Genomic DNA, 17,233 nt, shown 5'->3' on the forward strand with positions numbered 1-17,233 from the left:
CTGGTAAGGTAAAAGGAAGGGTCTGTCGTACCAGATTGGGAGCGGAACGCAGTCCCGCATGGGTGCCAGCACAAAGGGCAGAACAGAGTGGGCCAGAGCAGGCCTCAGGGGACTGAATCACTAGCAGCTGTGGGGTTTCCAGACTTCTCAACCCATAAATGGCAAAGAGAAAGTACAGGTCAGTGAGAGAAATCCTGTTGGACCTGGATGAGAGAAGAGCTTGGTCTGGATCCTGCCCCCCCTTGCCCCCCACCCCCCAGGGCAAGAGAGGTGGTGTCAGCAATAGCAGCAGCATCTGCTACTTCCAGAGCTCCAGGACCACAGATGGTGGGGGGAGCAAGTGGCTGATCAGACAACAATTGCAGGGATCTCTTTGCTGGTACTAAGGCAGGATATGCTTGCTTTACCCTGCTTGGATTTGGGCTGCAGTCTTGGGTAGTGCTTCTGGTGTGAGGAGGAGCATTGGTGTGGCAGGCTTGTGGTGGCTGTGGAGAGGGACTCCTGCTCACAATTCTAAGGCAGGTGTGTAGAAGTAGCTCTGACAACAGCTGTGCAAAACCCCAGAAATTTGGGACATAGCACTCTCTACTCTAGAAGCAGAGTTCTACAGTGGCAAAGATCTCAAAAGTCAAGTAATTGGCTGGAAAAATGAGCAAACAGAGGAAAAGAAATCATATTATAGAATCTCTTTGGTGACAAAGAAGATCAAAACACAATTTCCAAGGAGCAGATAAGGTCTTCAAGAGAAGGGAACAGCTGAGGTTTGAGGTTCAGAAAGTTTCTGACTGGAAGAGACAGTGAATACAAAAACACATTTAATGACTGGGGTTCATTTCTTCTCAGGTACTTGAATATTGAATGATAAGGACTAGTGGTTCTCAGAGAACTGACTACTTCTGCCCCTTTTGTGGGAGGCAGGACTTTATTCATTGGTCTAGGCATGTGGCATCTGTAGATCTTTCCAAATTGTCTCTTGGCTCAGCCCCCACACACCAAAAACTTTTCCCTCTTTCCTTTGTGCTGCATTTTGGTGAAGTCATACTGGTACATAATGGTATTGATCATAGGAGGAAGAAAGGAAAGGAAGGAGAGGAAAAAGAAGGTGGGGGAGAATCAAGTACTTATTTAGTACCTACTATGTCTACTAGGTACTATACTAAATGCTTTACAATTATCACCTCTTTTGGTCCTCACAATAATCCTGGGAGATAGGTAGTATTATTATCCCCATTTTACAGTTGAGGAAACTGTATTGTTTTATTGAAAATTCTTTACCAATACTCAAAAAAGCATGAAATCACAAGCCCAAGGTTCCGCCCATAGTTAGATAGTCCTTAGCCAATCAGTAGGCATTCACCAAACCCAGGACTTCCAGGAACATAATTAATGTGCTGAGACTGAGACCTCACCAGTCACTCATACAGGGAACTAAGTTCTTACAATACTGTTCCATTCATGTCCTCCCAGAGTGTCAATATTCAATGATTAAGGTAATTTTGACCCCAAAGTACTGTATGCTTTTCTGACCAATTTTTCTTACTCACTAATATGTTTCTGGTTGTGGCCTTTGAATCTTCTTCATTGGTCAGTTTTTATAGGACCTTTATCACTCCCTCCTTATCTGTTCATCACTAATATAGAGGTGAAGTGGATTAAAGGGCAATCCCAGGTACAGAAACTCCTCCAATATCTTCTATTCTTTTGTCCTTAATCTTTCCATGTCTTTCTTCTGTATCCTATATCACTTCTTTATGTCTGTTTGTATCTTCTTTCTGCATTTCTTCTTAGAGTGTGTCCCTGAATAAGGAACTCATTTTTAGAGTATCGATGACTTAATGTTTTAATCAGTCTAAAAACTATACAATTTTCCTTTATATAGCCCCATATAAATTTGAGAGGGTGGTATTATTCTTTTTTTCTTTTTTGGAGGGGGGAAGAAAGGGCAATTGGGGTTGTGACTTGCCCAAGATCACACAACTAATATCAAGTGTTCTGAGGCTGGCTTTGAACTCAGATCTCCCTTACTCCAGGGCAAGTGCTCTATTTGCTGCACCACCTAGCTGGTGGTGTTATTCTTAACATTCTTGTTTCACTTAGTTCATTCTGAATTTTGGTACTTATTATTGTAGGACCTACCCACACTTTTTAATTTATCATCCATTACTTGCTTTACATGCACATGTCTTTAAAAAATATTTAATTTGGCTTAGGAGTGTTTGGTATATTCATATTGGGATGGTTAAAAAATTTCCCTTTTTCTATTCATAGGAAATGTCTTTTTCAGACTTCAGAATTTTGTTCTTGAGGGCTTCTTATCTCTCCTGTGTTGACTATCCTTGTACAATTTTAGATCATGTGACATTATTTAGTTTTTCTCTGAACCCTTTGAAATTTTCTGTCTCACCATCAATGTGTCAGACTATTTCCAGTTTTCCTGTCTTTCAGTATCAAAGATTTTAAAATGGAGTGGTCCTCTCCACCCTTCCAAGGTTTCCATTATCTACACCCCAGCAACCAGTTCCTCCTTGTTGGTGAAAATCATACCCAGAGAAGTAGTGCCCCTAATTGGTTCCTACACCTTTTGAAGGATGAAGTTATCTAGGGTCTATATCAGATTGCATAACATCTTGGCGAGGGGGGAGAAGAGGGAGGTAGAGAAAATTTAAAACTCAAAACCTTATGAAAGTGAATGTTGAAAACTAAATGTAAATTATATATATATAGGATGAAGTTATCATCAAGGGAAGTCAGGAAGATATATTCAGAAATGATATTCCATAGTAGACCATATCTTGACAATCACATAATTAACCGAAAGGGTTAAAGAATATACAATTGGACTATCTATGTTCAGAGACTATAATAAACAACAATAACAACAACAACAATTAGTTTGATAGAGCAAAATGCTGCCTTAAAGACTTTCCTACAACAAGGTGTCTCCTGCGTCTCCATCTAGTCTTTAGCTCTTTAGCAAATGAACAACCATTTGGGGCCAGAATTGAACAGCACAAGGACAGAAGACTTTGGGAAATTATTCTGATGAATGCAAGCTTCCTTCTAAAACAAAGGCTCATAATTTAAACACTGGTATCCTTCTGGAATATAGCTTCCAGTCATGGTATTCTATTGTCTATAAACAATTGAAGTTTAGGATCACCTAAAAGTCAATCAAAAGACAGGTACACGATGAGTATAGGCAAGTTGTAATACATTTTAAGAGATGAATTATTGGGGGTGGAACCAAGATGGCAGAACAGAAGCAGTAACTTTTCTAAGCTCCTCCTTAAGTCCCATCAATAAACTTTAAAAAGTGAATCTGAACAGATTTTGGAGTGTCAGAATCCACTGGGAGACAAAGCGTGGCAGAATCCAGCCCAGGAAAGTGCCCAGGTGGGTCCAAGCAGGGGGAGCATGGGGCATGTGGAGGCTGCAACAGCTCGAGAGCAGACTACAGCAGAGAAAGAAGGAGCCCCAGCCAGTAGACTCACCCACCCCAAGGGCGATTTGCAGCCGTCTCACCAGTATCTCACCATGGGATGGGAGGATCCATTGGAGCCAGGTAAGAGAGGGCTTAGGGCCCCCAGCAGAAACAACAGCTTCTCCTGGAGCTATCAGGCCCCAGCCTGGAAGTTTAGAAATTGCCTGCCTGATTTCCCAGAGACCAGGATGGCAAAGTAAACTCTGGCTGCTCTGATTCCCCCTCCCTGACCTAGAAAACCTGGAGATAAGTGTCCCACCCAGAGTGAAATCCTGAGATAGTGGAAATAGCCTCGGGCTTGAGAAGGGGTGTAACTGAGGCAGCAAGGAGTCTGAAGAGAAGAGGGGGAGGGGTCCCAACAAGCCCCACCTCACCTGACCAGCAAAAGCCTGCCTGAGTGGTACCCCAGGGGCATAGAAGCAAAAATCTGAAGTGGCCAGACTACCCATCCTCCACAGATCTCTCTGTAAGCCTCAGCATAACTCAGGGGAAACACTGAGACTTCTGGACTTGGCCTCAATCTAGATACCCAGAGGCTACAGCACACAAAGTCAACAACCAGGCCCTTAGCTCCCGGCCTGAGAAATTAGGAAATAGGAAATTATAATGGGAAGGAAGGGGAAGGCAAGAAAATCTATTAGAGCTTATTATAGTGAGCAAGAACAACCAAATACAGAAGACAACATGGACTCTATACTCACACCTGAGACCACAGAAGGAAATATGAACTGGTCTCAAGTCCAAAAAGCGTTCTTGGAGGAGCTCAAGAAAGATTTTAAAGGCCAAATTAGGAGGTAGAAGACAAATTTAAATCTATAGTGACCAAATTGGAAAAAAGTCTCACTGAAGAAAACAAATCCTTAAAAAGTAAAATTAGTGAACTAATTGGAGAAAACACCTCTCTAAAAAAGGACCTTCAAAAACTAACTGAAGAGAATAAATCACTAAAAATTAGAATCAGTCAAACTGAAGCTCAGGACTCTATGATGCACCAAGAGTCAATCAAACAAAACATGAAGATTGAAAAATTGGAAGAAAGTGTAAAATACCTCACTGGAAAAACAACTGACCTGGAGAACAGATCCAGAAGAAATAGCTTAAGAATTATTGGTCTACTGGAAAGCCATGATGAAAAAAGCAGCCTGGACAACATCCTCCAAGAGATTGTCAAAGAAAACTGTCCTGAAGTCCTGGAATCAGAAGATAAAATAGTTATCAAAAGAATTCACCGGACTCCTCCTGAAAAAGATCCCAAATTGAAAACTCCAAGAAATATAGTAGTCAAATTCCAGAATTACAAGACAAAGGAGAAAATACTGCAAGCAGCCAAAAAGAAACAATTCAAATATCGTGGAACTACAGTCAGAATCACACAAGACCTAGAAGCTTCTACATTAAAAGATTGGAGGAATTGGAATTTGATATTTCGTAGGGCAAAAGACCTAGGACTGCAACCGAGGATTAACGACCTGGCAAAACTGAGCATAATCTTTCAGGCAAGGAGATGGTCATTTAATGAACTAAGGGACTTCCAGACTTTTCTGATGAAAAATCTAGAGCTTAATGGAAAATTTGATCTCCAATTACAAGACTCAAGAAAGGGACGGCTAGGTGGCACAGTGAGTAAGAGTGCTGGCCCTGGAGTTGGGAGGACCCGGGATCAGTTCTGGTCTCAGATACTTAACACCCACACCAAAAAACTGGCCATGTAATCTTGGGCAAGTTACTTAAACCCAATTGCTTTAAAAAGAAAAGACTCAAGTAAGCAAGGAAAACATACACTCACACATACACACATGCACACTCACACACACATGCACATAAATTGGTGTAATAGTAATGGAATATAAAGATCCCCCTGTAGTGGCTTGGTTTTTGGTGTTAAAACCCAGAGCTTGTTAATCCCACTTGTGGGATGGACTTGTTGACGTGAAAAGAGAGGGCTGGACTGGGAGGAGCTGGTGACGTAAATTTGGAGAGACACAAGAGAGGCAGAAGAATTTTTTGGAAGCAGCAACTTTGGAGGCAGAGAGAGACTGAGAGGATTTCTGAGGGCCACTTTCAATTGCCCAGGACTTTAAGAGCTGCTACCCAGAGCTGCCAAGGACTGAGGAGACAGGGCTGTTATGCTGGTACTTTGTCTGTCTGTTTTGATGTTGTTTTGCCAGATTTGTCCACTGGTGAAGGACAGTTGTTGTTGCAGAAGTTTGGGAACCTTGCTGTTGGTTCAGAGCTACTGAGAATGTTCTGCAGACAGAGAGTGAATACTGTCCACTGGTGAAGGACAGTGCTGTTGTTGCAGAAGTCTTGGAACCTTGCTGTTGGTTCCAAAGCCCTGAAGAAGGATTTTCTTGTTGTATGTTTACAGAAATCCTGGAAGGGGTTTTTTCTAATGTTTTCAGGGGTCCTAGGACTGTTCTGCAGACAGAGAATTACACTTTTACACTTGGGATGCTATAAGAGCAAAATGTTTACATCCCTATATGAGAAGCTGATAACTGTCAATATCGAAATTTATATGATTATCGTGACCTTTAAAAGGGTTATACATAGATAGAGGGTGTGGGTATAAATGAACTAATATGATGATTAAAAAAAACCTTATTAAAAGGGTCAAGGGGACTGTAATGGGATAAAAGGAAAGGATGAAACAGAAAAAGGTAAGTTATGTCATATGAAGAGGCATAAAAACACACTATAGTAGAGGGGAAGGAAAGAGGGAGAGGAACATCATTTGAACATTATTGCCACTGGTTCTGGTTTAAAGGGAGATCAATATAATCAGTTAAGTTTAAGATTCTAACATGAAAAGACACAAAAACTCATGAAATAGAGGGAAAGGAGCACTGTATGAAATTTACCCTCATTGGTTTGGGGCCAAAGGGGGAATAACATAATCTGATAAGTAAAAAAATCTATTGTGTCCTATAGGCAGTAGGAAGGTAAGGGGGAATAAAAGGTGGGGGGAACAGAGGGGAGGGAAATAGTAGTAAGGGGAGAGGGTAGGTAAAGAAGGGGGGGGGTCACAGGGAGGGAACACTGAGGGAGGTAGTGGCCAAAAGGAAAATCCTTAAGGAGGGGATGGGAGAAGGAAGAAAAAAAAAACATAAGAAGGGTAGGGAATAGGATGGAGGGAAAGAGACAGATAGTCATCATTACTGTGAATGTGAATGGGATGAACTCTCCCATAAAACAGAGGTGGATAGCAGAATGGATTAAAAACCATAATCCTACAATATGCTCTCTACAAGAAACACATTTGAAACAAAGAGATACCCACTGGGTAAAGGTAAAAGGCTGGAGTAGAATATATTATGCCTCTGCTAAAGTGAACAAAAAAGCAAGGGTAGCAATCCTCATCTCAGATAAAGCAAAAGCAAAAATAGATCTAATTAAAAGAGATAAGAAAGGAAACTATATCCTGCTAAAAGGCACCATCGAGAATGAAGCAATATCATTACTTAATGTATATGCACCAAGTGGTATAGCGTCCAAATTCCTAGAGGAGAAGTTAAGGGAATTAGAGGAAGAAATAGATAGCAAAACTATACTAATGGGAGACCTTAATCTCCCCCTCTCTGAACTTGATAAATCTAACCTCAAAATAAACAAGAAAGAAATTAAGGAGGCAAATAGAATTTTAGAGAGGCTAGATATGATAGATCTCTGGAGAAAACTGAATGGGGATAAAAAGGAATGTACTTTCTTCTCATTGATTCATGGCACATACTCAAAAATTGACCATGTACTAGGGCATAAAAACCTCACAATTCAGTGCATATAGGCAGAAATATTAAATGCATCCTTCTCAGATCATGATGCAATAAAAATTATATGCAATAAAGGGCCCTGGAAAGATAGACTAAAAACTAATTGGAAATTAAACAATTTAATCCTAAAAAATGAGTGAGTCAAAGAAAAAATTATAGGAACAATCAGTAATTTCATTGAAGAGAATGACATAGTGAGACAACATACCAAAATTTGTGGGATGCAGCAAAGGCAGTTCTTAGGGGAAGTTTTATATCCCTGAGTGCATACATGAATAAATTATAGAAAAGGGGTGGGGTCAATGAATTTGGCATGCAATTGAAAAAGCTAGAAAAAGAACAAATTGAAAATCCCCAATTAAATACTAAATTAGAAATACTGAAAAACAAAGGGGAGATTAATAAAATTGAAATTAAGAAAACTATTGAATTAATAAATCTAAGAGCTGGTTTTATTAAAAAACCAATAAAATTGATAGGCCCTTAGTCAATATGATAAAAAAAAAAAGAAGAAAACCAAATTATGAGTATCAAAAATGAAAAGGGTGAATCTACCTCCAATGAAGAGGAAATCAAAACAATAATTAGGAATTATTTTTCCCAATTGTATGCACATAAATTTGACAATCTTAGTGAAATGGATGAATATTTACAAAAATTTAAGTTGCCCAGATTAACTGAAGAGGAAGTAAATTACTTGAATAACTCCTTCACAGAAAAAGAAATTGAACAAGCCATCAATGAACTTCCTAAGAAAAAATCTCCAGGGCCAGATGAATTTACTAGTGAATTCTATCAAACATTTAAAGAACATTTGACTCCAATACTCTACAAACTATTTGGGAAAATCAGTGAAGAAAGAGTCCTACCAAATTCTTTTTATGACACAAATATGGTACTGATACCTAAATCAGGAAAAGATAAAACAGGGAAAGAAAATTATAGACCAATTTCCCTCATGAATATAGATGCAAAAATTTTAAATAAAATATTAGCTAAAAGACTACAGCAACTTATCACAAGAATAATACACTTTGATTAGGTAGGATTTATTCCAGGAATGCAAGGATGGTTTAATATTAGGAAAACCATCAGTATAATTGATCATATCAACAATAAAACTAGCAGAAACCACATGATTATCTCAATAGATGCAGAAAAGGCTTTTGACAAAATACAACATCCATTCCTATTAAAAATACTAGAAAGTACAGGAATAAATGGAGCCTTCCTTAAAATAATAGATAGCATCTATTTAAAACCATCAGCAAATATTATATGTAATGGGGATAAGCTAGAAGCATTTCCAGTAAGATCAGAGATGAAACAAGGGTGTCCACCATCACCCCTCTTATTCAATCTGGTACTAGAAAGGTTAGCAGTAGCAATTAGAGAAGAAAAAGAAATCAAAGGAATCAAATTAGGCAAAGAAGAGACCAAGCTATCATTCTTTGCAAATGAAATGATGATATACTTAGAGAATCAAGTAAAAAACTACTTGAGACAATAAATAAATTTGGAAAAGTTGCAGGATATAAAATAAACCCACACAAATCCTCAGCATTCCTGTATTTTTCTAAAGAAATTCAACAGCAAGAGATAGAAAGAGAATCCCATTTAAAGTTACTGTAGACATTATAAAATATTTGGGAATCTACCTGCCAAAACCTACCCAGTACCTATATGATCACAACTACAAAACACTTTTCACACAAATTAAGTCAGATCTTACTAATTGGAAAAATATCAATTGCTCATGGCTGGGTCAAGCTAATATAATAAAAATGACAATTTTACCTAAATTAAATTATATATTTATTACAAAAAAAACCCTACTTTATAGAGCCAGAAAAAAATAGTAACAAAATTCATTTGGAAGAACAAAAGGTCCAGAATATCAAGGGAATTAATGAAAAGAAATGCTAGGGAGGGTGGACTAGCTATACCAGATTTTAATCTATATTATAAAGCAGCAGTCATCAGAACTACTTGGTACTGGCTGAGGAATAGAGCAGTGGATCAATGGAATAGATTGGGCACATGAGACTTAGCAGTCAATGACTATAGTAATCTCTTGTTTGATAAGCCCAAATACCCCAGTCTTTGGGATAAGAACTCACTATTTGACAAAAACTGCTGGGAAAACTGGAATACAGTATGGCAGAAACTGGGCATAGACCATTATCTAATACCATATACCAAAATCAAGTCTAAATGGGTGCATGATCTAGGTATAAAGGTTGATACTATTAGCAATCTTGGAAAGCAAGGATTAGTTTACCTGTCAGATTTGTGGAGAGGAGAAGACCTTATGACCAAACAAGAATTAGAGAGCATTATAAAATGCAAAATGGATAATTTTGATTACATTAAATTGAAAAGCTTATGTACAAACAAAGCCAATGTAACCAAGATTAAGAGGGAGGTGGGAAATCGGGAAAGAATTTTTACAACCTATGTCTCTGATAAAGGACTCATTTCTAAAATATACAGAGAATTGAATCAAATCTATAAGAATACAAGTCATTCCCCAATTGATAAATGGTCAAAGGATATGAACAGCCAGAAATTAAAGATATCTATAAGCATATGAAGAAATGCTCTAAATCACTATTGATTAGAGAAATGCAAATCAAAACAACTCTGAGGTATCACATCTCACCAGTCAGATTGGCTCAGATGACAAAAGAGGAACATGAAAAATGCTGGAGAGGATGTAGGTAAATTGGAACACTAATGCATTGCTGGTGAAGTTCTGAACTGATCCACGTTTTCTGGAGAGCAATCTGGAATTATGCCCAAAGGGCTATAAATAATTTCATACCCTTTGACCCAGCAGTACCACTTCTAGGGTTATATCCCAAAGAGATCATAGAAGTGGGAGGAAGACCCATATGTACCAAAATATTTATAGCAGCTCTTTTTGTGGTGGCAAAGAATTGGAAATTAAGGGGGTGCCCAACAACTGGGGAATGGCTTACCAAGTTGTGGTATATGCATGTAATGGAATGCTATTGTGCTATAAGAAACGAGGAGCAGATGGACTTCATATTTACCTGGAGAGACTTATATGAACTGATGCTGAGTGATAATAGAGCCAGGAGAAATTTGTACACAATTACAGACACGACCTATGTGTGATGATCAACTTTGATAGACTGGACTCTACTCGACAATGCAGGGATATATCAATCCCAAAAGACTCATGATGGAGAGAGATGTCTACATTCAGAGAAAGAACTAGAAAGAACTGAGTGTGAATCCAGATTGAAGCAAACCACCTGATCTTTTTCTTTTTCTTGTTTGGTTTTGTCTCCTCTTTCCCATTGTTCATTCCATCTGGTACAATCCATCTTTATAACCTGACTAATGTCTAATGTGAAAGTATTTGCAGATCCTATACTTGATTATCTGCTGTCATGGGGGGGGGAGGAGAGAAAATTTGAAACTAAAGGAATTGTGGAATTGAATCTTGTAAACTAAAAGTAAGCAAACAAATTAATAAAGACCAAAAAAAATATTAAAAAAGAGATGAATTATACAGGAAAGGTGATATAAAAGATCATATCTGAGAAATGTATGACCAGAATAAAGATGGTCAGGTCAAGTAGCAAGGGCAAGAAACAGCTAACTGATGAATAGTCCCCATGCTTCATAGTATCCACTAGATAATAGATACATAGAGCCCTCAAGGAAGGCCCCCATTATGCTGAGCCAACCTTCTAGGGCATATTTATGGGAGGACAAAAACGACAGTCACTTGAGATGGGGAAAAAGAGAAGGGTTGCCAGCTGTCTCTTTGGAGGAAATACATTGATAAAATCATGGTTGCACCAAAACATTGGAAAGAGTATTTTCCCCAGGGTCAAATGTTGGGCTTCACACACACTAAGTAATTAATTGAAAGGAAGAATGGGGAAGTGAAAAGAGCAGGTGATTAGTAACTAGAGAATCTTATTTTTAAATCAAACTTTGTTACCTACTCTTGGTCTGACGTTAGGCAAGTCACTTAAATTCTCTGAGTGCCAGTGTCCTCATCTATAAAATAAGCAGCTCTAAGTTCTATCATCTGATAATAAATATTTGTTGGAAATTCAGTGGATGAATAAAACCATTAATGAATAATGATTGACTATAAAGAAGTTCAGCTTTGGCACAGAGAGAATTGGAGATGATTGGAGATGAAGTGTTTATGTTTGAGTCAGAGCACATACAGTAGGATGAGTGCATGTGGGAAGGTTGAATGCATTGTAGAAAGTATAAGAGAATGTACAGGGTTTCTCTTGGTTTTCCTTCCCTTGACCATCATTTAAGTGTATGTATGTATGTATGTATGTATGTATGTATACGCATAGGCATGTGCACTACTATGGGTTCTTAGTTCAAGTTCGTGGTTTGATTGGCTCTGTTACCTTCATATGGCTTATACCAGTGTAGAAATGCATCATGATGTTAGCTATGAGATCACATGCGAGTACTGCTTATCTGGATCATGTAAGCAGGGTCTATTTGTGATTGTCATTCTGAGAGAACAGTCCTCAGCATTTGTATTATGTGCTATATAACAGTGGGACCTCATTGGTATTTATATGCTCTGCCTAAGTAGGATTGATTCAACTTTCACTCATTCCAGATTTTCTGAGAACCAGTAACTCCTCCTATTATCAGGAAACCTGTAACCTTTCACCTTGCCCCAGTAGAACTTAGGTTTCTAAAAGATAATTCCTTGATTCTTGACTTTTACAGGTATTTGGACAAAACCTCTCAGTGGACCAAAATACTCAACTCATCCTGACCTTCCTGAATGGCCTAGAGAGTCACAACCAAGTCCGAGTCAATTTGGCTTTAGAATTGGTCAGCCATTTCCTGGAATCTCAGAGATTCAGGATTGAACAGGTCAGAAGCTTTCCCTTCTCAGAAAAAATGGAAGGATGGTGACAGGATATTGATGTGTGGTGGGAAAGCTGCCCTAAGAGTACTAGGGGAGGGGAAGCTGGACAGGAATAGAGAAGTCTCCCTGAGGTCACTAAAGAGTTGACCCACATAATTATAGATTCCCAGAGTTGAATGGAAACTCAAGGGGCATCTAATCTAAATCATATTCAAGGGACTTTAAGACTGGGGGTACAATATGGACAATTTTTCAGGTGGTTATTGATAATTTAGGGGTTTTTTTTATCCTTTTCTCTTTGACAACTACTTATTTATGTCATTATCAACTGGGGGCCTCCAGATCATGTCATATGACGATCAGACTGAAAGAAATGAGGATGGTTAGCCTGAAGAATAATAGACTGTTTAGGGGCATCATGATAGTTGTCTTCATGTGTCTAAACAATTATCATGTGGAAAAGGTTCGGTGTGGCCCCAAAAAACAGAACTCAGAGCAATTAGTGGAAGTTTGCAAAGGGGTCAATTTAGGCACAACAATCCTGACTTCATACACACACACATACATATATACATATATTTGTATATAATGTATGTGTATAAACTTTCCAGTGACTTCCTCTACTCACCTCTAATAAGACTCTCCCTCGAAATAAAGAAATACAGGCAAGCAAATCAACATATTGTCCTTGTTGGAAAATGTATGCTTCATTTTGTACCTCTTGAAGAAGCAGAAGTAAGGAGGTAGTACATTCTAGGCACAGGGGACTGCATGTATAAAGATGGGAGATGATTTGTCATATGACTGGCCACCGTATCTTGAATATTTTTCCCCTCACTTCTACCTTGTAGTTTTTTTTTTTAGTTCCTTCAAGACTCAGTTCAAATCCTATCTTCCTCAGGTGGCCTTTCTTGGTTCTCCAGCTGCTAGTACCTTCCCCTCTGGGATTACCTTTCATCTATTCTGTATAAATCTTGCATAGTATACTTATTTATTTAGACATTGTATTCTCCATTAGAATATGAACTACTTAAGGTAAGAGACTATTTTGTTCTTTCTTTGTATCCTTAACACTTAGCACAAAGTCAGATACACAGTATATTTAAGAAATGCTTGTTGACTAAGGAACAGCAAGGCTGGATTGTAGAAAGCATGAAGGGGAGCAGTATATAAGTAGGCTGGAAAGGTGGATTGGAGTCAGGTGGTCAAGGACTTTATGTGTCAGAGGTAGGAGTTTGTATTTGATCCTGGAGGTAATAGGGAGCCAGTAACATTTATTATATAGGCAAATGATATAGTCAGACCTGTACTTTTGGAAATAACATTGGTAGCTGTGTGAAGGATGGATTAAGAAGAAAGAAATGAGTCAAGGAGACACATCAGAAGTCTATCTCAATAGTCCAAATGAGAGATGATGAGAGACAGTTATGATCATAAGAGTAGAGAGAAATGGACAGATATGAGAGATATTGTATAGGTATAATTAATAAGATTTGGCAACTGGTTGCACATGTAGGGGAGGTGAGAGAGACTCACCTAAGGTTATGAACCTGGGTGACTAAAAACATAGCAGTGCCTGCAATAGAAATAGGGAAGTTAAGAAAAGGAATGGATTTGGAAGAAAGATAATAGTTCGATTTTGAAAATCGAAGTGCTTATGGGTCATTCAATTTGAAATGTTCAATAAACCATGGTGATTCAGGACTAGAGCTTAAGAGAAATTAGGCCTAAAGCTATAGGTCTGGGAGTTATCTGCACAGAAATTATCTTAAAAAGCTGATAAGACACAACTAAGCCAGGAGAGGAACAAGAACAGAGTTTTGGGGTATACCCACAGATAAAGGAAGTCATACAAATGATGAACCAGCAAAGAAGCTTGAGAAGAAATGGCCAGTCAAGTAAGAGAAGCACCAAGAGAGATCAGGCATAAAAATTCAGAGAGGGAAGAATATCCAGAAGAAAATAGTTAGCAATGTTGGATGTTGCAGAGAGAGAAAAAAAGAATAAGGGTTGAGAAAGATCGGGTAATGTGACAATTAAGAGATCATTGGTCACTTTGGAAAGAGCTCTTTCAGCTGAGTGTTGATGTCACAAACTAGATTGCAAAGGGATCATAGAAGTGGAGAAAAGCAAAGTAGACAGATTGACCAAGGAGTTTGTCTTTTAAAGGTAGAAGAGATATAGAACAAATTGAGGGTGTGGAAGAATCAAGTAATAGTTCTTTGTTTTTAAAGGAGAGGGAACCCTGTATCTAGAGAGAGATTAAAGATTAGAGAATGAGAGACAAAAACACAGTGAGAGAAACAGAAGGGATGTCTTATGGGAGTAACATGCCAGAGAATATAGGAAGGGAGAGGATCAAAGGTACAAGCATGATCATTTTTGCAGAATCATAGACTCAGATCTGGAAGGGTCCTCAGAGGACAGAGTTTACCTCCTACCTAAACCAGAATCCCATCTATAATATGCCTGACAAGTGATCATTCAACTTTTACTTGAAAAGCTTCCTTGATAGGGAATTCATTATCTCTCAATATGAACTGTTCTACTTCTGAATTAAATCCAAACTGTCAGGAAGTTTTCCCCTCTTTATATAAAGCCTAATTTGCTTAGCCATTCTCCAGCTGGTGGGCATCTCCCCAGTTTCCAATTCTTTGCCATCATCATAAAAGCTGCTATAAGTGTTTGTGTATATATGGTTCCTTTGGCTCTTTCTTCTATCTCTTTGTAGTATAGCTCTAGTAGTGGTAGTGCTGAGTCAAAGGGTATGCATAATTCAATACACTTTTTTTTTTTAAAGCAATCAGGGTTAAGTAACTTGCTCAAGGTTACATGGCCAGTAATTTCTGGGTGTGGTGCTAAGTATCTGAGTCCAGATTTGATCCCCAGGTCATCCCAACACTGGGGCCAGTGCTCTTACTTGCTGTGCTACCTGACCACCCCTCAATACACTTTTGAGCATGTATTGATAATTGATCATTGACTCCCAAATTATTCTCTAAAGTGATTGGACTAGTTCACATTTCTACCCATAGGGCATTAGTATACCTATTTTCCAACATTGCCTCTAACATTTGTCATTTTCCTTTTCTGTCATCTAATCCTATCTGATGGGTGTGAGGTGGTACCTCAGAGTTGTTTTAAATTTCACTTCTCTAATTATTAGTTATTTAAAGCATTTTTTCTTATGATGACTGATAGCTTTGATTTCTCCAAAAACTCTGAAAACTGCCTGTTGATATCCCTTTGACCATTTATCAATTGAAGAATGACTCTTATTCTTATAAATTCAGCTCAGTTCCCTTTATATTTCAGAAATGAGAATTTGCAGTGAAGATTCTTTCTTTTCTTCTAACTTTGCCTAAATTGGCTTTGGTAGTACAAAACTTCTAAATTTTATATGATCAAAATTATCCAATTACCTCCTATGAACCTCTATATCTCATGTTAGATCACAAACTCCTCTCCTATCCATAGATCTGACAGGTGATTTCTTCCATGCTCAACTAATTTGCTTATGATATCACCCTTTATGTCTAAATCATGTACTTTGTTTTTGTATATGGTATGAGATGTTAGCCTTTACCTAGTTTCTGTCAGATTGCATTCCAGTTTTCCCAGTAGTTTTTGTCAAATAGCAAGTTTTTATCCCAATATCTGGTCTCTTTGGGCTTATCAAACCTAGACTACTATGTTCATTTGCTTCTATGTATTGTGTACCTAATCTATTCCATTGATCAACTTCTTAATTTCTTATCCAGTGCCAAGTAGTTTTGAACGATTATAGTTTTGTAGTATAGTTTGAAATATTGTACTGCTAGATTCCCTTCCTTCACAATTCTTAAAAATCAAATCCCTTGATATATTTTACCTTTTGTTCCTCATCCTCCAGATGGATTTTGCTATTTTTTTTTCTAGTTCTGCATTGGTGTGGTACCGAATGAATAAATTTATTTAGGTAGTGTTGTTATTTTTTTTAAAGCAATTGGGGTTAAATAACTTGCCCAAGGTTACATGGCCAGTTTTTTTGTGTGGGTGTTAAGTATCTGAGGCCAGAACCAGTCCCAGGTCCTCTTGACTCCGGCTGGTGCTCTTACTCACTGTACCACCTAGCTGTCCCTAGTGTTGTTATTTTTATTATATTAACTTGACCTGTATATAAGCAATTAATATTTCTCTATTTAAATCTGTATTTGTGCAGAGTGTTTTGTAATCGTGTTCACATAGTTCTTATATGTGTTTTAGTAGGTATATTCTCAAGTATGTTGTTCTGTCTATAGTTACTTTAAATAGAAATTTTTCTTTTTATCTCTTCCTGCAGGATTTTATTGATAATACATAGAAACACTTACAATTTGTGTTGATTTATTTTATATCCTGCAACTTGCTGAAGTTGTGAGTTGTTTCCACTAGTTTTTTAGTTGACTCTCTTTTTAGAAGCATTGCATTAGGATAGTACGGAGGGAGATTATACAAATTAATGATATAAGTATATGTAATGTAATGCCAAGGAAAGGCAACTTCCCAAGGTTCAAAGTACCAGCATAGGTGCTCTCCATTTTATTCAGTGACAAAGTAAGAACAGAGAAGGTCAAAACATGACATCATTCAAAATACAGCATTTACTAAGCGTGATTAAATAATCTCCAAGTACTACCCCACCCCAGGACCTTCCATTCATTCAATCAATTACAAACTCCCTGTTCTAAATACTACTCCACCCCTAGGCTGTACCTTCATTTAGTCCATCACAAAGCCCCTCTTCTCAAATGGAGATTAGTTTCCAAACATAAGTAAAGTACATTCATTTGTTCAACCATAGAACACAAAAAGGTCAAAAGTTCCCCACCCCTGGATCACAACTGAATCTACCCCAGAGTTACATCAAGTTTAAGCACAGCACTTACCCATGTTTCCCCATAATAAGACCTATCCCGAAAATAAGCCCTCCCCTTATTGTGTAAGATTCCTCTAAAATAAGCCCTCCCCCGAAAATAAGCCCTATTGAGATTGCTACTGTAGTGAAGGTGATCCCCTGCGCTACACGCTACATTACGGTACCCTCTGTATGCACCGTCCCCCCCCCCCCCC

At 38.1% G+C, this 17,233-nt stretch overlaps 1 protein-coding gene across 1 annotated transcript in view; it reads left to right on the forward strand.

Annotated features, from left to right (window-relative positions):
* The window catches only part of LOC138155868 (maestro heat-like repeat family member 5), a 130,344-nt gene that overhangs the window by 66,713 nt on the left and 46,398 nt on the right, over window positions 1-17,233 (forward strand). The window contains exon 14 of the mRNA XM_069081120.1: window positions 11,998-12,147. Coding sequence (XP_068937221.1) covers window positions 11,998-12,147 — 150 coding nt within the window. The remainder of the gene's footprint in view (window positions 1-11,997; window positions 12,148-17,233) is intronic.

This window comes from Petaurus breviceps, unplaced genomic scaffold (genome assembly GCF_028583685.1).
Source record: "Petaurus breviceps papuanus isolate PSGF00001 unplaced genomic scaffold, PetGlider_PUasm1.0 98, whole genome shotgun sequence".
In the NCBI taxonomy this organism is placed as follows: Eukaryota; Metazoa; Chordata; class Mammalia; order Diprotodontia; family Petauridae; genus Petaurus; species Petaurus breviceps.